Source organism: Dreissena polymorpha, chromosome 5 (genome assembly GCF_020536995.1).
Source record: "Dreissena polymorpha isolate Duluth1 chromosome 5, UMN_Dpol_1.0, whole genome shotgun sequence".
Classification (NCBI taxonomy): domain Eukaryota; kingdom Metazoa; phylum Mollusca; class Bivalvia; order Myida; family Dreissenidae; genus Dreissena; species Dreissena polymorpha.
The window spans coordinates 58,263,835-58,286,265 of NC_068359.1; the positions used below are offsets into that span (position 1 = coordinate 58,263,835).

General features: G+C 35.5%; 1 protein-coding gene and 1 long non-coding RNA gene across 2 annotated transcripts in view; both read right to left on the reverse strand.

Annotated features, from left to right (window-relative positions):
• LOC127831834 (ADAM 17-like protease) overlaps window positions 1–21,672 on the reverse strand; it is a 47,768-nt gene extending 26,096 nt beyond the window's left edge. Inside the window, exons 1-9 of the mRNA XM_052356907.1 lie at window positions 21,466–21,672; window positions 18,318–18,453; window positions 14,537–14,667; window positions 13,024–13,115; window positions 9,934–10,031; window positions 7,268–7,344; window positions 6,412–6,545; window positions 4,963–5,058; window positions 111–212 (exon numbers count right to left, since the gene is read on the reverse strand). Of these exons, the coding sequence (XP_052212867.1) occupies window positions 111–212; window positions 4,963–5,058; window positions 6,412–6,545; window positions 7,268–7,344; window positions 9,934–10,031; window positions 13,024–13,115; window positions 14,537–14,667; window positions 18,318–18,453; window positions 21,466–21,520 (921 nt within the window). The 5' untranslated portion in view covers window positions 21,521–21,672. The remainder of the gene's footprint in view (window positions 1–110; window positions 213–4,962; window positions 5,059–6,411; window positions 6,546–7,267; window positions 7,345–9,933; window positions 10,032–13,023; window positions 13,116–14,536; window positions 14,668–18,317; window positions 18,454–21,465) is intronic.
• Window positions 15,613–16,230, reverse strand: LOC127831857 (uncharacterized). The gene is made up of 2 exons (XR_008026522.1): window positions 15,994–16,230; window positions 15,613–15,831 (listed from the first exon to the last, which is right to left on the reverse strand). It is a non-coding gene; the product is annotated as an uncharacterized LOC127831857 (long non-coding RNA).
• Window positions 21,673–22,431: the final 759 nt, after the last annotated feature.

Consider the following 22,431-nt stretch of genomic DNA (forward strand, 5'->3'; position numbering starts at 1 on the left):
TATGTCCCCCATTTTAGTGGTGGGGGACATAATTATCATCATCATAATTGTCTTCAGCATCCTCCTCCTCACCACCAACACCATCATCAACATGTAAGCACAACATCTACCTCTAGAAGGTCCTTGGTGTCCCAGTATCCAGTCTCTACGTTGTAGTGAGTACGACCCTGCAGTGTCTGTGAGCTGGGGGTTGTGTCATTGTGGATTCGCATCTGCAATCACATTCCAAAGGCCAGTATTCGAGTGGCGTTCTGAGAAAACTGGGCTTAATGCATGTGCGTAAAGTGTCATTCCAGATTAGCCTGTGAAGTCCGCACAGGCTAATCTGGGACGACACTTTCCACCTAAATTGGATTTTTGCTAAGAAGAGACTTCATTTAAACAAAAAATGGCATAAAAGCGGAAAGTGTTGTCCCTGATAAGCAGAGCTCCAGATAAGGGTCATATTTTCGTAATTACAAATTATTTTCAAGTCTGTTACGTATTAATTTTAAAATTATGTTGTACCATTAAGAATTACGAATATTATGTTTTCATCGGTTCGTATCAATTTTATTGAGTTCTTTTTGTGTATTAAAGATCTTTCTGATGCTTATATAGAATGGTTATCGGGTTAGTTTAACAAAGCGCATTTTTTGCCAATAATAGCGACGTGTACAGTCTATATGTAAAAAAAAACAATGGCTTTGCCCAGAGAGCGTGCTAAAAAACTGCAAAGCGTGAAAAAACACGCTTTAAACAAATTGTACGCAATGTGAGCCGAAGTTGAATGTTAAGAAAGACATTATAGAAAAGATCTTATATGATGTTGTATGTTCAGTTGCCAACACTGTCGGAAAAGCTAAAAATAACGCGACACGACGGGTCTAAACTTAAACAAAAAAAATTATTGACGAGTGGAAGGGACAATTCCCATGGCTAATCGTTGAAAAGATTGAAGGGGAGACCCGTTTTAATTATGAACAAGGGACAAAATTGTCACAAAACCAGGTTTTCATTGTGAAAAAAAAATCTGATAAAGGGAGAAAACTCAAACTGAACTTTTGAAATGAACAAACAAAATTAACCCCCTTTGTAAGTTTGTTTTTTAAAAAAATCTATTTTTAGTCGTGGCGACCTTGACATTGAAGATATTGACGTGATTCTTTCGTGCGACACACCGTCCCATGATGGTGAACAAATGTGCCAAATGATTTTAAAATCTCACAATGAATGACATAGTTATGGCCAGGACAAGCTCATTTATGTATGGCCATTTTTGACCTTTGAACTCAAAGTGTGACCTTGACCTTGGAGATATCGACATAATTATTTCGCGCGACACACCGTCCAATGATGGTGAACAAATGTGCCAAATGATTTTAAAATCTGACAATGAACAACATAGTTATGGCCCGGACAAGCTTGTTCCGCCCGCCCGCCAGCCAGCCAGCCAGCCCGCCAGCCCGCCCGCATTCGCCAATCTAATAACCAGTTTTTTCCTTCGGAAAACCTGGTTAAATATGTAAAAATTCATCGAAGGCATGCAATCTAAGCACAGTTCGGGCATATGAAGGTATTTGAAAAATAAAATTGTATAATACTGAATAGACACTGTTGAACTCGTATTAATAAAGTTGCAAGTATGTTTATTTTGATTTTTTGCATGAAAATAACCATTATTATTTATTTTTAGGTCATTTAAAAAAGTTAAGAATTATTTTCCAAAACTTAGTAGTAACATTAAGAATAAAATTTCAGAGTTAAGAATTATTTTTGAAAATCTGGTAGTAATGTTAAGAATTTCGCAAAACCTGGAGCTCTGTGATTAGCCTGTGCGCACATGCATTATGCCCAGTTTTCTTAGAACATGACTCATTCAAACAGATTCTTTTACCATTCTAACTTCATTTAAATAAAGTTACAAGGGACAAAATTGTCACAAAACCAGGTTTTCAGTTGAAAAAAAGTCTGATAAAGGGAGACAATTCAAATGTGTATTGTTAACCCCTTTGTGTAAAATTGACCTTGATTTCAATTAGAAAAAAAGGGCTGTTTGTAAAACATGCATGCCCCCCATATGGGCTGTCAGTTGTAGTGGAATCCATTGTGTGAATACGACTTTTGTCACTGTGACCTTTACCTTTGACCTAGTGACCTGAAAATCAATAGGGGTCATCTGCCAGTCATAATCAATGTACCTATGAAGTTTCATGATCCTAGGCCTTATTATTCTTTAGTTATCACCCGGAAACCATTTTACTGTTTCGAGTCACTGTGACCTTGACCTTTGACCTAGTGACCTGAAAATTGATACGGGTCATCTGCCAGTCATGATCAATGTACCTATGAAGCTTCATGATCCTAGGCGTATGCATTCTCGAGTAATCATCCAGAAACCATTTAACTGTTTCAAGACACTGTGACCTTGACCTTTGACCTTGTGACCTGAAAATTGATACGAGTCATCTGCCAGTCATGATCAATGTACCTATGAAGTTTCATGATCCTAGGCCTAAGTGTTCTAGAGTTATCATCCGGAAACCATCTGGTGGACAGACCGACGGACCGACCAACATGTGCAAAACAATATACCCCTTCTTCTTCGCAGGGGCATAAAAAAGTCTGATAAAGAGAGACAACTCAAAATCAAAATGTGCATTGTTACTGATAGTTCATAGTTACAAAGCTGTTTCAAAATCATTCTATTTTTAGTTGAGGCGACCTTGACCTTGGAGATATTGACGTAACTCTTTCGTGCAACACACCGTCCAATAATTGTGAACAAATGTGCTGAATGATTTTAAAATGTCACAATGATTGACATAGTAATGGTCCGGACAAGCTCATTTATGGCCATTTTTGACCTTCAAACTCAAATTGTGACCTTGACCTTGGAGATATTGACGTAATTCTTTCGCGTGACATACCGTCTAATGATGGTGAAAAATGTGCCAAATCATTATTAAACCTCACAATGAATCACAAAGTAATGGCCCGGACAAGCTCATTTTTGGCCATTTTTGACCTTCAAACTCAAATTGTGACCTTGATCTTGGAGATATCGACGTAATTCTTTTGCGTGACACACCATCTAATGATGGTGAACAAATGTGCCAAATGATTTTACAATCTGACGATGAACGACAAAATCATGGCCCTGACAAGCTCATTTATGGCCATTTTTGACCTTCAAACTCAAATTGTGACATTGACCTCGGAGATATCGTTGTAATTCTTTCGCGCAACACACCGTCTAATAATGGTGAACAAATGTGCCAAATGATTTTAAAATCTGACAATGAACAATAGAGTTATGGCCCGGACAAGCTTGTTCTGCCCGCCCGCCAGCCCACCAGCCCGTCCACATTCGCCAATCTAATAACCAGTTTTTTTCTTTGAAAAACCTGGTTAAAAACAATAGCAATTTTTGTAACAGTCAAGTTCGTGATGGATTCTTAATAGTATAAACATATTAGACAATCATACTTGTTTAAAGCGGGTATATACGATTTTGTCAAATATTTATTAATTAAAATAAAATGTGTAAAAAATATTATATATTTCAATATAAAATAAAATAAAAGTTAAGAAGAACACGTGTCGAAAAATGCTAAATAAGCCAGATATTTAATTCTGTAATCGAAAAAGGAATTCACCAGCATGTATATCATGCATGTACGATGTGATTCTAAATTTAGTTTAATGGTTCATTTGAAATTCCTGCAGCGATATCCATTCATATGACACACAAACACTTACTAAAAAGACGAATGCATCGGTTATTGTAGGAAAATATGTACAAATTATCTTCGTCACAATCGGCTCGGGGCGCTAATTTGTATTTGCTGCATTTTATGAAATTCGTCTTAAATGTATCATTTTCTTGCATATTGTGTGATATTATAACTTATTTGTATCAATATATTACAATTCAACACATATAAAAATCGTATAATCTCGCTTTAAATATTTTGTTGAAAAAACCCCATCAAATTAAAATTCTGATTTTAAACCACCTGCACCACACTCTGGGAAAACAGGGCTTAATGCATCTGTGTACAGTATTATATCCTATTACCAGATGAAAATCGATAGTTTAACAACGATCGTATAAACTTAACCTTTATACTATCGCTATTTTTAGAGCATGGTTTTCCGATCTCTATCTTAAGAACACTTTATGTTTCAATGTGACGTCATAGCAAATGATGACGTTGAAGTAAACAAACACTTCGGAGTCAACTTGGAAAACCAGCACTGTTTCTTGAATTTTAAAGTTGTTTACTCTTTTTGAATGATAAATGACCACAAAATAATAGGATAAATAGAATATTATGTGAGTTTTGGATAAAGATCAAGTTTATCGTGATCGGCACGAACCATGTTAGCGCTCGGCAAGCCTCGCGCTACATCGGTTCTAAGCCTCGCATGATAAACTTGATCTTTATCCAAAACTCACATAATATTCTCTATATCAGAGATTAGTCTCTGCAGTGTGCAAAGGCCTATTAGGGACACCACTTCCTGCTTATAATGGATGTGGTTTTAAAGAGGCTTCCTTCAAACAGAACTCAATACAAGAGCACCGCATAACGGGTGCCAACGCTCGGCTGCAAAAGCTTGTCAGAATTTATTTTTGGGGGGGGTCACAGTGACCTTGACCTTTGACCTAGTGACCCAAAATTGGGTGTGGCGTGTAGAACTCATCAAGGTGCATCTACATATGAAGTTTCAAAGTTGTAGGTGGAAGCACTTTGATTTTAGAGCCAATGTTAAGGTTTTAGCACGACGCCTACGGCGGACGACGAGCTTGCTATAACAATACATCGGGTTTTCTCCAAAAACTGCCGAGCTAAAAATAGAAAAGTGTCGTCCCTGATGAGCCTGTGCAGACAGCACAATCAAATCTGGGACAAAACTGTCGGCAATAAATTTTCCAAATCAAATGTCATATGTTATTATGTATCAAATCGTACTTACCTCCCCAATTTCAAAGCCCACTCCAATCATTTTGTTGTCCCTAGTGTCAAACTGGGTCTTCCTGTAGATGGCATTCACAAATTGGATTGTATTTATCTGCAACAGAAATAAACACATCACAAGTAGAAAGGACACATTTGTGCTAAGTCTGATTAATCTGTTTTGGCCTTCTATTCTACCTTCAAAGAATACTATCAGAATAGCAAACAGTTTAAATCCTGATGAGACGCCACGTTCTGTGGCGTCTCATCTGGATCCAAACTGTTTGCAAAGGCCTTTAAAATTCAGCTCCAGCGCTTTAAGGGTTAAACTTAATCTGTTTTGGCCTTCTATTCTACCTAAGTCAGACTCTTTGACATGTAATAGAAAGCATGACTGACTATAGGTTATTGAAATAAGAAAATAGCATAGAAAGGTGTACTTATCCCGTATCATTTTTTTCTTCACAAATAGAAAAAAAGTCTGTAAATAATGCCCATGGAACATCGAACCAGGTACACAGCTCTATTGGAGGCAGTAACCTACCTTACTTAGACTTTCTAACCAGTAAATAAAAGTATGACTGACTTGGGATGAATCAATTGAAAATAGGGCATCAAAATTAATATTTCATCTCCTAAAAAAAATCAAAATAAATCTGTGAATGATTCATTAAAGTGATATTATGGGCATCTAACAGTTTATAGGTGTCTATGGCAACCGTTGTTTATTTTTGGTGTTTTCACTGCATATACACTTATATTTGTTAATGCAGCATCAACATTCTGAAACAATATCCCGGAAAGAGAAAAAAAAAACATTTGAATATCAACTGTACTTTCATTTTGACAACTGACAACAGAAATAATTCGATTTATGATGTGAATCTAAATTACGTTTTAGTGCAGATTCTTTCATATGCCACAAAGACACTGTTTTGTTTCACGGATCATTTCGACTTAGAGGACTAACCAGTCATGTAAAATATTGGATATAATATATATATTTTATAAACAACTGGAAGCAAGATGAGTTGCAGATATTGGTCAGTAACCATATTTTAACGAACTTTTTTGACCTGTTAATTATTTTCAGTTCAATTCAACAGTGAAAAATGCCCATAATATCACTTTAAAGCAGTGTTTCATTCAAAATCGGGTCCAGTAATCGGCCATATTCCCAATGGAAAAAAGTATACATTTTTCCCAAATGGGAGCTAAAAATTCCTAATGGAAGGTTTCCAAAAAAAGAAAAATCTTTTATTAGATCTCAATATTTTGTTAATCTCTCATCCATACAAGTTCAACCTTAGTAAAAATAATACTGAAAACACTTGTATTCTCAATTTTTAAAGCATTTTTTAGCAAAACAACAACACTAATTTCCCAATTTCAGTCAAAACGCAGCTAATTTATCCAATCCAAAGGGACCCGGCCCCATTCCCAAAATGGTGAAAACAAGCCATCCTACCAGGTACACCGCTGTGTTGGAGGCAGTACCCCCACCAACGTGTCTGAAGAACGTGTAGTCAGCAACCACCATGACCTGGCAGGTCGTCCTCCCACCTAGATATGGGGACTGTCTCTTCATTCGTATTGGAATGTCTGGAAAATAATGTTAAGACATTGAGAGTTAAAATGAAAGTTCCCGTTAAGATAACACGATTTTTTACTGCAATTTTCATGAATGTTTTAAGTTTTCATCTTTCTTTTTACTAGCAAGACAGGCTGGCTAAGTTGGCACTAAGTTAGAGAGTTCACGGCACCTACTGGCCCAAAGCTGATGTATTTGTAATGAATAATTTATTTTCCTATTTTCCAGTTAAGGCACTGCCATAAATATGTGTATTAAGTACTTGTGAAACCCTTTTGAAGCTTGGCTATACTTGAAATACAATATAAATTAAAAAAACTAATTCAAACAAAAAAAGCATCAAAAGACAATCATCAAAACCCTTAAGATCTAAATAATAAGAAAAACATGTACTCTTGAATCTCTTTCTTAAGAAGAAATATAATTTGTTATATTAAGAAAGACCTCAACAATACTATGAGTGGGGATCCCACTTACACATTCCTAGTTGCAAAGGTTTCACCTTTAACTACTACACAACCATGACCTATTGGACATTTTTATAAATATTTTTGTCTGAGACACAAACATGTTTTTAAGTCAGATAGAAATGAAATAAAGGTAGAGTTAACGGTAGGATAGTTGTACCATTCAGACATGCCAGCCTTATCATGACAACCTTGCTTTCTATATACTTTAAACTACTGGAATGGGCAAAATATGGCCACAAAATCCCTTCAAAACTACACCCTACCATGGGGGTTAACTTCTACTCTGCCATGAAGTTCAGCATCATAGCCCTCCCCTTCTTTTATTCCACACACAGGATGCCTATAAAATAAATAAAACATTCATTGGTACCAATTAACATTTGAGTTGTGTTCTGAGAAAACTGGGCATAATGCATGTGCGTAAAGTGTCGCCCCAGATTAGCCTGTGCAGTCCGCACAGGCTAATCAGGGACGACACTTTCCGCTTTTACTACATTTTCGGTAAAAAGGGACTTCCTTTAAACGAAAAATACCATTACAGCAGAAAGTCTCATCCCAGATTAGCCTGTGCGGACTGCACAGGCTAATCTGGAACGACACTTTACGCACATGCATTATGCCCGGTTTTCTCAGAACACGACTCATTTGTAAAAATAATCACTTTGATGAGTTTCTTTTTAGCATATGACATATTTCTGTACACTTTGATGAGTTTCTTTTCAGCATATTACATATTTCTGTATACTTTGATGAGTTTCTTTTCAGCATATTACATATTTCTGTATACTTTGATGAGTTTCTTTTCAGCATATTACATATTTCTGTATCCTTTGATGCATATCAAACATGATGAGGTATTGATTTATTCCTTTGCAATGTTGAAAAACATTTTGCCACAAAGATCGCAACTCCTTACGAGTTTTAAATTCTCGTTCCATACATACAATAATTTGATATAGCACTGGAATTATTTGAGTGTGATTTAACTTTTTGAAAACAGCAAATACCACAACTTAAAACATGTATTTTTCAGACCACCTTTTACTAGTTACTGAAAATGATGAAACTGTTGGCATAAATTACATTTGATTAAAAAATAGGATGGTTTTAAGTTTCTAGAAATTACTGGTCTGTATAAAAAATCAGCAATTTCTGGGACAAACCTTAAGTTTTTAGAGATGATTTTGTGTGTAAAAATTCACACAATTTGTGGGATAAAACATAACTTTTTTATACAACTGTTTTCTGTAAAACAAAATGAACCTTTTTACTACAAGTCCACCACTTTTTTACACAATTACCTGAAGCAAACCCATTCACCTAGTATATATGTTAGTTACTTTGGCCTCAAGATATAATATCCAGATACAACCAAGAGTGTCAGATTCAGTTTGAACAAGTAAATTTGTTGAATTAATATCCGTGGCAAAATAACTTTTGTTTATGGATACATGTACGTGTAAATCGCTTTATGTACGGTACAATCGTAATAAAACAAATCTTCAAAGGGCAATAACTCTTACTTCAGAAAGTGTAGGGTTCAGATTCTTGTGCGTGGCACTTCTAATCATTAAAATCTATACATCCATGAACTTTCATGTTGAAATCTTTAATTGTACCTTCGATATAGCCCTAAAAAGTTAATTCATACAAAACAACAAAGCAGAGCTCCAGATAAGGGTCGTATTTTCGTAATTACGAATTATTTTCAAGTCCATTACGTATTTATTTTAAAATCTTGTCGTACCATTAAGAATTACAAAATCAAGTTACGAATATTATTTTTACATCGGTTCGTATCGATTTTTATTGAGTTCTCTTCGCGTATTAAAGATCTTTGCGGTGCTTATATAGAAAGGTTATCGGGTTTGTTTAACAAAGCGCATTTTTTCCAATAAAAGCGGCGTATACAGTCTATCTGTCAAAAAACAATGGCGGCGCCCAGAGAGCGTCCTAAAAAAATGCAAAGCGTCCAACTCCAAAGAAACACTTTTAACATATTGCACGCAAAGTGAGCCGAAGTTAAATGTTTAGAAAGACATTATAGAAAAGATCTTATACGATGTTGTATGTTCAGTTTCCGACAGAGTCGGAAAAGCTAAACAAAATTGCGACACGACGGGTCCAAACTTAAACACACACAAAAATTGAACGAGTGGAAGGGACAAGTCCAGTGGGTAATCGTTGAAAAGATTGAAGGGAAGACCCGTTTTAAATGTGAAATATGTAAAAATTCATCTAAGGCACGCAATCTAAGCACAGTTTGGGCATATGAAGGTATTGGAAAAGTAAAATTGTATAATACTTAAAAGACACTGTTGAACTTGTATAAATAAAGTTGCTAGTATGTTTATTTTGATTTTTGCATGAAAATAACCATTATTATTTATGTTTAGGTCATTTAGCAAAAATAAGAATTATTTTTCAAAACTTAGTAGTAACGTTAAAAATAAAATTTCAGAGTTAAGAATTCTTTTTGAAAATCTGGTAGTAATTTAAGAATTTCACAAAAACTTATCTGGAGCTCTGACAAAGGGTAACAACTCTTTTTTAAAAAATTGTAGGGTTATGGTCCTTGTGCATGCCACTTCTCGTCATTCATATCAATACACCAATGAAGTTTCATGGAAAGTTTTAGACATACGGACGGACCATGCCAAAACTCCATCTCCCTCTACTACTGTATTGCAGGGCCAAAAAACCCATATTCGCAAGGGGCCTATTTTTCTTCTCCTTAACCGAAAACGCCCTTTCCCCAACAGAATTTTTTTTTAAATCATGCATTTTTTCTAAATTTCCAATCTACCTCAGTATTTTTCATTCCCCAAAGCCAGAAAATTGTGTCTTTTTTTCCCTGAAAAAAAGGCTGTGGCTCTTTCCCCAAAGTTGGTGTTTTGGCCCTGTATTGGGAAGCTACCAATAAGCTTACAGGTGAGTCCCTCGATCAGGAAACTCAAAGCGCACGTCTGACTGCCTGTAGGCGATCATGGTGTGGTTGTCTGACTCAGGGAGGAACCTCAGTGACGGCTGGAAACATAAGTATGACATCCTTAGCCCCTTTCTGGGAAAACTGGGCTTAATGAATGTGCGTAAAAACTTCTCCCAGATTAGCCTCTGCAGTCCACTATACAGTACATTGACGATGACCCAAATCCATACACAATCCTGGATAAAAGGATGCGCCCAAAAGTACAGCCTCTTACAGGCTGTTTCCCAATGGCAACAAGATGTGTTTGTGAAACACAATGTCCCCCTATATGACGTTTGACCTTGTAGGATGACCTTGACCTTGACCCTTCACCACTCAAAATGTGCAGCTCCTTGAGATACACACGCATTTCAAATATAAAATTGCTAGCTTCAATATTGAAGAAGTGACATTACATGCGCAATTTTGACCCATATATTTGACCTTGAAGGATGACCTTGACCTTTCACTACTCAAAATGTGCAGCTCCATGAGATACACATGCATGCCAAATATCAAGTTGCTATCTTCAATATTGCAAAAGTATTCATATAATAAGCGACTTGGGCCACATATATTTGACCTCTGACCTTGAAGGATGACCTTGACCTTTCACCACTCAAAATGTGCAGCTCCATGAGATACACATGCATGCCAAATATCAAGTTGCTATCTTCAATATTGCAAAAGTATTCATAAAATTAGCGTTTGGGCCACATATATTTGACCTCTGACCTTGAAGGATGACCTTGACCTTTCACCACTCAAAATGTGCAGCTCCATGAGATACACATGCATGCCAAATATCAAGTTCCTATCTTCAATATTGCAAAAGTATTCATAAAATGAGCGATTTTGGCCACATATATTTGACCTCTGACCTTAAAGGATGACCTTGACCTTGACCTTTCACCACTCAAAATGTGCAGCTCCATGAGATACACATGCATGCCAAATATCAAGTTGCTATCTTCAATATTGCAAAAGTATTCATAAAATGAGCGATTTTGGCCACATATATTTGACCTCTGACCTTGAAGAATGACCTTGACCTTTCACCACTCAAAATGTGCAGCTTCATGAGATACACATGCATGCCAAATATGAAGTTGCTATCTTCAATATAGCAAAAGTTATTGCAAAATATTAGTTGGCGCAAACCAACCAACCAACCAACAGGCCAACCAACCAACAGACCAACAGACAAGGCAAAAACAATATGTCCCCCACTACTATAGTGGGGGACATAAAAATAGCATTTTTCTCCAAAACCCTGACCAAAAATTTCCCCAAATATGCCATAATTTTCCAATAAACTCAATAATTGGTTTATTGAGTTTATTATACCGCAAATTAATTCCCAAGCACTTTATAATATAATCTATCAGGCTTTTTTCCAAATCCAAAAGGCACAGGTTGTATAATATAAAGCAAAAAAAAATCACTGTTATAAATGTATGAAGTTATAATTACTCAATTTGTTCTCAAAAAATTGAGCAGAACCCCTTTTGCTATTTTCAGTAACATAGATCTTGATCTTTATCCTCATACAAAATCACAAGGCTGGTCTTGCTACAAGGAATCTCCATACTAAGTTTCATAAACATATCAAAATGTTAAAACCTGTAACCTTAGTATACAGCATAACATGTGTATTTTCTAAGCATAAAAAAGCCATTTATTTAGGCAATTTTTAGATATTAACCTTGACCTAAGGGGTCACCTCAATATGGGGAATCCATGTTGTAAGTTAAAATACAATTTAAAAATCCTTTAAGCCATTTATGACAACAAGCTTACCAAAAAACTTTGACCTATGCTACACATACAAATTTTAAGTATAAAAACCTTAAAGGGGCCTGTTCACAGATTTTGGCATATTTTGAAGTTTGTCATTAAATGCTTTATATTGATAAATGTAAACATTGGATCTTAAAAGCTCCAGTAAAAAATCAAGAATAAAATTAAAAAAAGGAAAAAAAAGTAGCCGGTACCAGGGCTCGAAACAGTGACCCCTGGAGTCCTGGAGTTAGCCTGAAGTAAAAACGCATTAGCCCTCTCGGCCATTCCGCCGGGTATACACAGTTTAAGTATTTTATACCTTATATAAGCAATCTTCGTAGTTTTGTAAATTCAAACGAAAACAACAGAACTCTCCAAATTATTCAATCGTTTCGCGTTGCAACGCTTTATAATTTTTAGGTTTTCAAATCGTCAAAAGATACATATAATGGCTATATTGGACTATGGTAAATGTTCAGTAATACTGTTTCCTCACAAATATCATAACTAAAACAAAAATTTGCGAATCTGAAACAACTTTTTTCAATTTTGTCAATTTACCAAACCATGAAAAGATCCCTTTAATAAATAGCAATACTGACCTTGTATGAAGGCTTATAGAAGCCATGTAACTAATGTGCTAACACCTCACAAAGACTTTTCCAAATTCAAATGTCAATTCAATCCATCCCTGCATAATTTTAATATGCCATGACATAGGAACATTAATTCTGATATGCCTATACTTTTCTTATATACAGTACGGGGATCAGGTTACCAGAAAATTCTATTCAAGCGAATAATTGTTAGGCACTTACTAAAAAAAATGTCCCAATTTCACCACCAAAAAATGTTATTGTTTTTTTTAGAAAGAAGTGTCTTATGACATATGATTATAATATTAGACTCTATATCTTAATTTTATTTTTTATTTTTTAAACATCCTACACAATATATAAAACTAGTATAATTTATATGATTTTTCACAGAATGGCAAAGAAAAAGACCTGTTGTGTCAATATTTGTTGATAAAAAATCCAATTTGGTCACTTTTGTTTTTCATATAAAAATCTCAGCATCCATCTGGAATGTTGTTTTTTAAGTAAAGCATGTTTGTACAGTATAATATGATGGGGTAAAGTACATATTGAACCTCAAAGACCTGTCAACTGCCTATGATATTTATATAACATGACCCTTTGCGTGGCTGTGAGCCACACATAAAGCCCAAAGTATTTTGGGATATTGAACCATACTGTAAATACCTACTTCAATGATGTATGTATCCTCTTTAGTTATGATATTAGCAAGGATGGTGCCGCTGTCTTCAAAGTTGACATTTGCAGTGGACTCAGGATCATCTACAGAAAAGAAGCAGGATTCATGCCATTTACACGGTCAGACAATTAACTCTTTCAGTACTGGAAACAAATTTTGAAGGCCTTTGCAAACTGTTTGGATCCAGATGAGACGCCACAGAACGTGGCGCCTCATCAGAATCCAAACTGTTTACTATTCTGATACTATTCTTTGAAAAAAATCGAAGAAAATGTTAATTTTAGAAATTCAGCAGACAACATTTCAGCAGATGACAAATTTCCCAGCATGCAAAGGGTTAAAGAGCAGCAGAGCTAGTTAGCTCCTTAAGGAAATCTTAGCCGCAGCCATGGTTGTACCCTATACAAACTTTCTAGTTACTTTTTCTATGGCAGGTTTAACAAGACTATTGCCAATCAGTATACATGTATGTCCCCCTATCAGCTCCACTATTGTCAGATTTATTTATTTTTTTGTTGTTTTTGCCATAGCAATCAGAATTTTTGACGTAGGAACAAAATGAAATGACATGCATAATGTCCAATTGCCATCTATCCATTTTCAAGTTTCATGAAAAAATATGAAGAACTTTCAAAGTTATCGCAGGATCCAGAAAAGTGTGACAGATTCACAGACAGACGCACAGAGCGCAAACCATAAGTCCCCTCTGGTGAAACCGGTAGGGGACAATTATACCAGAAATTAAATTGTATAGCATTTAATTCAATAAATATTTTCTATGATTGTGATATTTTAAATATTTGTATTTTTTTCCCCTAATTGTTTAGAATGTTTTGAAGGGGTTAAAAAGATAATTTTGAAGGAATAAAAACATGAATTTTAGTGTTTACATTATTTTGATAAAATTCTGGTAAAAAATCACAGAAATCATAATGACAATCTTAAAAAGAACAATACAAATTTAGCAGTACCAGTAACAAATGAAAACAAGTCAAAATAAATGCTTATTTTTAAAAACCAACCTGGTCTGGAAATAACAAAGCTATTTTTAAGTCTTTATTTAAGTTGTACTTAACATCAGATCAAGTTTAAGAAAGTAATTTTTTTCTGCTTTAAAGATCAAATACTATTAATTACAGCAATATTTATCATTTACTCTAGTATAATTAACCCATTTATGCCTAGCGTCCTGAAAAAAGGACATTGCAAACAGCGTAGACCCAGATGAGACGCCGCATAATGCGGCGTCTCATCAGGGTCTACACTGTTTGCTTAAACGAAATTCTGTAAGAAATATTCTAAAAATAGAAATAAATATACCAGACATCCCTAATTTTGGAAATAAATCGATCCAATTTTGAAGGATGGGAGAGTCCACTGGGCATAAATGGGTTAATCTTGTAACAATCTAAGCCAGAGACTTTGAAGCTGAGTTTTAGTAATCAGTATAGAAGATTGTGAAAACATACACATACCTCAAATAAAGTATGATCATTCTGCTTACCACTAACACTACCAGTGAGCAGCCGGTCCCGATCAATGTTGAAATCAGTCGACCTTCCATCTCTACCAATAATGGTGGCCTTGAAGTTTGAAGACAGGATCAGAGACGGTTTAAGAACCAGGTGGAACTGTCTGAAAATATGCAATTCAGCCATGCCATAGGAAAATGGGGCTTAATGCATGTATGTAAATTTCTGTCCCTGATTAGCCCCGGAGACACTTCAAGCTTTAAAGGAAATTTTTTATTGAAGGAAACAAAAGTTGTTTTAAACGAAAATTTTGTCTAGACAGAAAGAGTCATCCCTTATCCAACTTCACAGGCAAATCTGTATCCACACTTAACGCACATGACTTAAGACCCTTTTCCCAGCGAATGGCTTAAAAATAAACATTAAAGCTTCTTCACAATGTTACAAATACATCCCCCATGCTTTGTTAACTGTGTTCAAGGGCAAATCAATCAGAAATGTGTGGACCTCATAGGTTACAAAATGTATAGCACATTTACACTTCATGATGCTGACATATTGTAAGTTTCACTTTGATCCCTTAAAAATCTCCAAGGTCAGAGATGGCTTCAGCGATGCTTTTTTTTTACTTTTGGGGGAAAGGTGACATGACGTTTTCCATAGGGACTTTTAAGACATAAGGATAACATTTTGCAGAAAAGCATGATTTGTCTATTCCACTTTGTTATATAACAACAGTGAAGTGCTGGCACTAACATGCTCTGTGTTGGCACTTACCGGCAGAGTGAGTCAATAACCTGCAAGATGTTGTCACTAAATGGTCATGTGTTGTCAGTTACATACATGTACCAAGTGTTGGCACTAACCTGCCAGGAGTTTGCACTAACCTGCAAGGTATTGGCACAAACCTGCCAAGAGTTGGCACTAAATTGCCAAGCGTTGTCACTTATCGGCCAAGTGTTGTCATTAAACAGTATAAAGTGTAAGCATGCACTGCCAAATGTTGGCAATAACTTGGGCCATTCTTAATCAAGGGACAAAATTGTCACAAAACCAGGTTTTCATTGTGAAAAAAAAATCTGATAAAGGGAGAAAACTCAAACTGAACTTTTGAAATGACCAAAAAAAATTAACCCCCTTTGTAAGTTTTTTTTTTTTTTTAAATCTATTTTTAGTCGTGGCGACCTTGACATTGGAGATATTGACGTGATTCTTTCGTGGGACACACCGTCCCATGATGGTGAACAAATGTGCCAAATGATTTTAAAATCTCACAATGAATGACATAGTTATGGCCAGGACAAGCTCATTTATGGCCATTTTTGACCTTTGAACTCAAAGTGTGACCTTGACCTTGGAGATATCGACGTAATTATTTCGCGCGACACACCGTCCAATGATGGTGAACAAATGTGCCAAATGATTTTAAAATCTGACGATGAACGACATAGTTATGGCTCGGACAAGCTCATTTATGGCCATTTTTGACCTTTGAACTCAAAGTGTGACCTTGACCTTGGAGATATCGATGTAATTATTTCGCGCGACACACCGTCCAATGATGGTGAACAAATGTGCCAAATGATTTTAAAATCTGACAATGAACGACATAGTTATGGCCCGGACAAGCTTATTCCGCCAGCCCGCCAGCCAGCCAGCCAGCCCGCCCGCATTCGCCAATCTAATAACCAGTTTTTTCCTTCGGAAAACCTGGTTAAAAAATTGTTTGTTTGGCATAAACCGACCCAGGTAAATTTGGGTGGGTCGGTAGGTAGGGATTTTATTTTTTTTTTGTAATTTTTTTTTCTGACATTGAACTCCGACATATACCAAACTGAAAGGTAATTATCAAATAAAGCTCCAAGTCTTCTGCCTCATGAAGGTAAATTGGTAAAGATTTTTCTGCACCGTCCATACCACCGCACATGTATTCGTAAGTCTATTTTTTCTATAAAGAGCTTCTTTTCATTTACTTATATTTTATACGACTTTTGCCATCGGCCGTTATATTGAAGGCAGACGACAATATCAACTGTGTATTCCATTATCTGCACATGAATGACCCAATATTACCCGATAGCGAACTCAATGTTGATTGGCCCGCTACCATATGCGCTTCAAATTGGTCATGGAAACAAAGAGAAAAATAGTTAAAAAAAACACTCCGGATTAAAATGGCGGATGTTTTCAATGAAATTTAACGAGATTTAAGCATATTCGCAAATTATATTTTTCTAGAGCCAAATTTGCTATACATTCGCAGATGGCGAACGACAGCGCGAGCCCTGTAGTAGTATCATTTATTCCAATAATAACACGTCCGCAATGCTCGTGCTGTCGTTCGCCATTTGAGTCATTTGCAAAACTATTGAAAATTTGGCTCAAGAAAAATCTCAATTGCGAAAATGCGAAAATCTAGTAAAATTTCGTTGAAAACATTCGCCCTTTTTAAACCGGACTGGTTTTCTATATTTGTCTCTTTGTTTCAATGAAAGTGTTTGCAATTCGAACAGTTAAAGAAACCCGGTCTGTACCCGATTAGATATTTTATTATATTGCTTGACCTTATTGTTAATGAAGTGCACATGGTAGCTGGCCAATCAGCATTGAGCTCGCTTACACATGACCCGACGTTGTCGAATGAAATGTGAGAACGGGTGGAGCTATCGGATAATATTGGGTCATTCATGCGCAGATGTGACCACTTTTTATCTTTCTACCGAATATTTACCGATTTGAATTAAAGAGTAATAATTAATTTATTATTTATATGGTGATAATACTACACATCTCTGCCGATTGCCGAATTGAATTGAACGGTGATCATTAATTTATTTGTTTTTTTAACTCCCAAACTATCCTTAATGACAGAAGCGTATTTTAACTAAAGGGATACGAGAAAAACAAGAGCGGTTTAATTGTATTTAAAGTCTAATTAATCGCATATGCATATGTCAAATAAATAGGCGACTCAAATAAATACCGGTATACGTTTTGTTTATTGCTATTCTAGATATCCTTGTAAGAGCATTCAATTAAATGATGCAAATAACCGGAAAGGATAAAAAGCGGAAAGGACAAATTTAGCGGAAAGAAGTTTCGGCGAGCAAAAAAAAATTTTTTTTTGGAAAGTAACACAAAAAAATTCAGTCGGGCCGATTTAAGTGGGTCGGTCGGATTATGCCAAACAAAAGAATTTTTAAGGATTGCCTTGTAAAGTTTGACACTGACCTACCAAGTGGTGGCAATAACCTGCAAAGTGTTGAAACTCACAGGCAAAGTGTTGGCACTTACAGGCCAACCAGCAATAACCAGCCAAATGTTGGCACCAGCGATAATTTTTGCCTTATTTGGAAAAGTATCAGTACCAGCCCAATTGGGAAAATTGTGCGCGAAAAAACATGAGATAAGGAAAATTTGCTGCATTAAGTCTTCATATTGGGAAATTGGTGCATTTCATTTTTTGCTCTCTAATACTTGAATTGATATAATTATTTATTGATATAATTGTTAACTAAATTTTGTAAAGTTTTAAATATTATTTATATACTTAGGTTAAAGCAAAAAAGCTGCAGAGGGAAACTAACTCAATGTTGCATTTTATTTATAATTTTTTAAATCTATTTTTTTAGAAGCATTCGATTGGGAATTTTTTGGACAGCAATTGGGGAATTTGTAGTTTTTTGCTAATTGTGAAAGTGTCGTTTTCCAGTACTTTATAAAGAAGAAAACAAATCGCTGGGAATAAACCTGCCAAGTGTTGGTACGATCCAGCTAAATGATGGCACTAGCCAGCCAAGTGTTCTCACTTACCTGCCGAGTGTTGGCACTGTGATTTCGTACAAATGAGATGTAGGCCACACATCAGTAGATCTTCGGACACGGTGAGTGAAATCTGACAACTTCAGAGTTTCAAAGTATTTCAGGTGCTTGTGTAGATCAGCATTCACTGAAATAAGGAGCATTGCAGTTAAAGTTTGTTTTTTTTTTTAATTGGAATAAAAAAAATCAACATATAAGTATGGGACGTTGAGTAGGATTGCTTACATGTATGTTTCCAAGTATGTTATTTGTAACTTCATGTTGCTAATGCAATCAGACAGCAACATGCAGAAGTCCATAGCTCCTAAAATTTGTGCTGCAACATATATTTTCTAAGAAAACTGGCTTTTTGAGAGCTTTTTGAGAAAGTTCCTACAGACACAATACATACATATAATTTATCTCCTTCGACTAATTAATTACTCCTTTAAATATATATAATTATAAATCAAATCGCTTATAATCACATTTGTTTTATAATTTTCAGGGTTCCTCAGCAACATCATTCAATTTATGATATATTCTTTATTCTTGTAGAGTCGTGGGTTATTTTCATAAAGTTGTAACATCACAAATACTTCATAAATATATCTATATGACTATGATGGATTACAATATTGGCCTGTTTTTGTTGCATTTTGACCAGCACAACGATAGTGACCTGGTCTTTTTTTCCTTAAGTAACAATGAATGCATAATGTGGGAACATTCTATCACATAATTTCACGAAATCTCTATAACTATGACTCTTAAAGAACCCACGACTCAACAAGAAATGATGATACAAAAAAATGAAGTGATGGAAGTCAATGGCTGAATTCATCTGTCTTTTGTGCGTGATTTGAATGTTGTCAGCATCCTTTAAAACGGCTATTTATCATAGTTCTTATAATATGTGTAAATAGCATCTGCAGAGACAAACGAGAGCGCCGATGGCGCTGAAAGCATAGTTGCAAGATACAGGGAAGTTGCTGCTGAAGTAAATGTTTAGGTCAAATTATACTAAATAGTTTCCTTATATGTTTCGATGTAAAAGAGACAACTTTAAGCGAAAAAAATACATCATTTTGCACATAGAGACCCCCATAACCATACCTTTTCTTGACTGGCATTCTTAGCTGAATCGATTTAAGCAATAAAAAAGATATGTCATGTTCAAACTAAAAAAGAATTTGACTCAAATCAAAATCGACTGTTTTTGCGCCTTTTTTTTCCGGCTGTTTTCTAGTGGATTGTAACCTTTTGCAGTGCCATTTTTTACTTTAATATCCAACTTTATCCTATTTCAGGGATTTAGTAGTGAACACCTATACTTACCCTATCAATATCTCCAAACGATAAAACCAGAACAACAGTCTAAAGTGTATAACATGCCTTCGAGGAAAATATGATGATTTGTTTAGCGAGTACAGCCCTTCATGACTCGTTTATTTAGTATATTGTAACCTTAACCAGGGGTTTTTCAGCACTGTCTGCGCCTCCAGACAACGGAGGCACTCCCAAAGCAAACGGACCCGATCCCAAACCGAAATTATAAAAAAAAATCCCAATTTCCAAAAAAAAAAAAAAAATTTTTTTTTTTTTTAAATGAAGTGTCTTATAACTCGTGTGACTAACCAGTGTTTGTTTTGGTCAAAAATATTTGCTATAAGGTTTTGACTATTCAGTTCTTATCACAGAGTGTAACTGTAACTGAAAAACAAAACTGCAGTACTTCAATTAACGTTGAACATGCCCAATATTGCATCTGTTTACATAAAGAAGACAAAATAACCAAATAAAAACAAATTTATTTGTTAAACCACTGAATTATTTAAGCATGATTAATTCACAATTTTTTCCCAAATAAGCTGTTTCATCGAAGCAAAAATTCCCAAAATGACCAATTTTGTCGATAAAAAATTCCCAATTTGGTCAGACTCCTTTTCCCAAAATAGGCAGAAAAACCCCTGTTAACGGGATTGCTGACATCACGCGTCGCCCCTTTGTTACCAAAATGTTCTATTTTTAGAAACGGGAATTCCAAATAGTGACGAATGTGAATGGTTACAAAATGACATAACTATGAAAATAAATACGTAGAATTACATTATTTCACGCATACCATTATGCAACCATCCGTTTTCTTTTCCGACTTGATACATTTACAGCTTTCCATTTAATATTTTACAGACACAACACTCGTCCATAATTCGCGCGAATCCATTAAATCCGATGCCACATATACCGTAAGCTCTACTCGTAATGTTAATTTCTGGCTCAAAGTAAATCATTTTAACTTCAATTAACACATCTCTATTACTTTCAAACTCTAATTCATCAAATCCATAGACAGGCAGGTCAGAATCTATGTCATAAATCAGAAAACATTCATCGTACTCCGCCATTTTTTACAAATTTTCAAAGAATAAAAGTACTATATGCCCCACTTCCTGCTGAGAATATGTTTTAATTTCTATTTATAATTAACCGATGAAATGTTACATATCCTTAAACCAGGGCCTTATGAATTCAGTTATGTAAACATTTGACCTCTCACAGAACAGTAAACAAAGGAAATAGAAATTAGGTGTGAGGTCACTATCAACAAGAACAGAATTGTTTTACGAACGAAATTTGTTTTAGTTTCTTAGAAGGTTTTTTCGCGTAAAACGGTCTTAGAAAAATTCACTAAAAACGGTGTCAGCAATATTCTTGGAAGAAAATGTTAGAAAAACGTTTCCCCCCCCCCCCAAAAAAATGGAAGAATTACCATATACTAAATTAAATAGATATTTCGTCTGATTTTTGATCAGGTAAGGCTTCATAATGGTCAACCGATCGTTGTGGGGTTTCGAAATGTCGTATATACCTTAAGCATAGGTGCGTTGCACCTATGCTAAAAACTGGAAAACTGACTATTTGATTTATTTCTTCCTTGAGTTAGAGCTTGAGTATTTGAGCTTATTTCGAGTCCTGAACAAGCAGGTCTGGTTTATATTTATGCAGTGCATGCGAAACTAAAATTCATAGAATGCTTTAAGATGACAAATATATGAAATGAATAGCCGAGAAATGACATCAGCTGCCTCAAATGAAATTTTGGCATGCAATCTGCTGTTTATAAGGAGTGGGTGGGGAAACATAAACAAATTATTACCGTTATTCTCACACGCGATAAGACACCATACTGTTAAAATTGAAGGCTTCCACATGTCAATTGATGTTTCTGTACACAAATAGCTGTCCGAGAGTACCACTTTATGTTTAAAGATGCTGTTGTTTAATCCATTACGAAAGTTATGAATTTGTACATATAACCAACAATTTTGTGAACGATAATATTAGAATATCCCGCATGAACGGATTTCCTTAGCCTGGTATTTTCTCGTGATATTTATAGAAACGAAATGCGCGCCAAAATTTAAAGAGGGCATCCCCTCTACTGACCCCAAAATAGATATCTACAGAAACGCCTATTACAGGGGCACGGCCGGTAATCAGGCGCATATATATATCCACATATCATTCGTAATTTTATTAAGTTCGGATATTGATAATACATATTAAAGACATGTCATAATATAGTAGACATAGTAACCAGATTCTACACCAAAAAAGGTCTGATAATGCTAAATTGACCTACTTCACTTGCATTACATGTTACATTGGTTTTAACTGTCCAATAAATACACACTTTAGTAATCACGCGCACCACCTCTTTTTCGGCAAAGCTGTATTAAGCCAGCTTTTCACCTTACCTGACCTTTGTAAGTGTCCAATAAAATTCAAATAAAATTTCCCGCGGCGATGTACGAATGAATACACTTCGTTTATTCCATTGGCTGATTTGAGTATACCACCAGAACATTTGAAGCATATCCGCGTCTTGGTAATACTGTTTTACTGCATGAAACAATTTTATCTCTAACCAAAAGACTCAATAGATAGAACAGTTTTACACTCAATTCTCGACATCAATACAGTTTGTGCGTGCACCTTTTATTTTCAGAGGATTGTCAGCGCAAAAGCGTTTATACTTAAAGGCTATGTTCTCACATTGAGTACTTACTTCCATATTCCGTCAACATGTTAACATGTACAAGTATAAAGAGCAGTGGAAGCG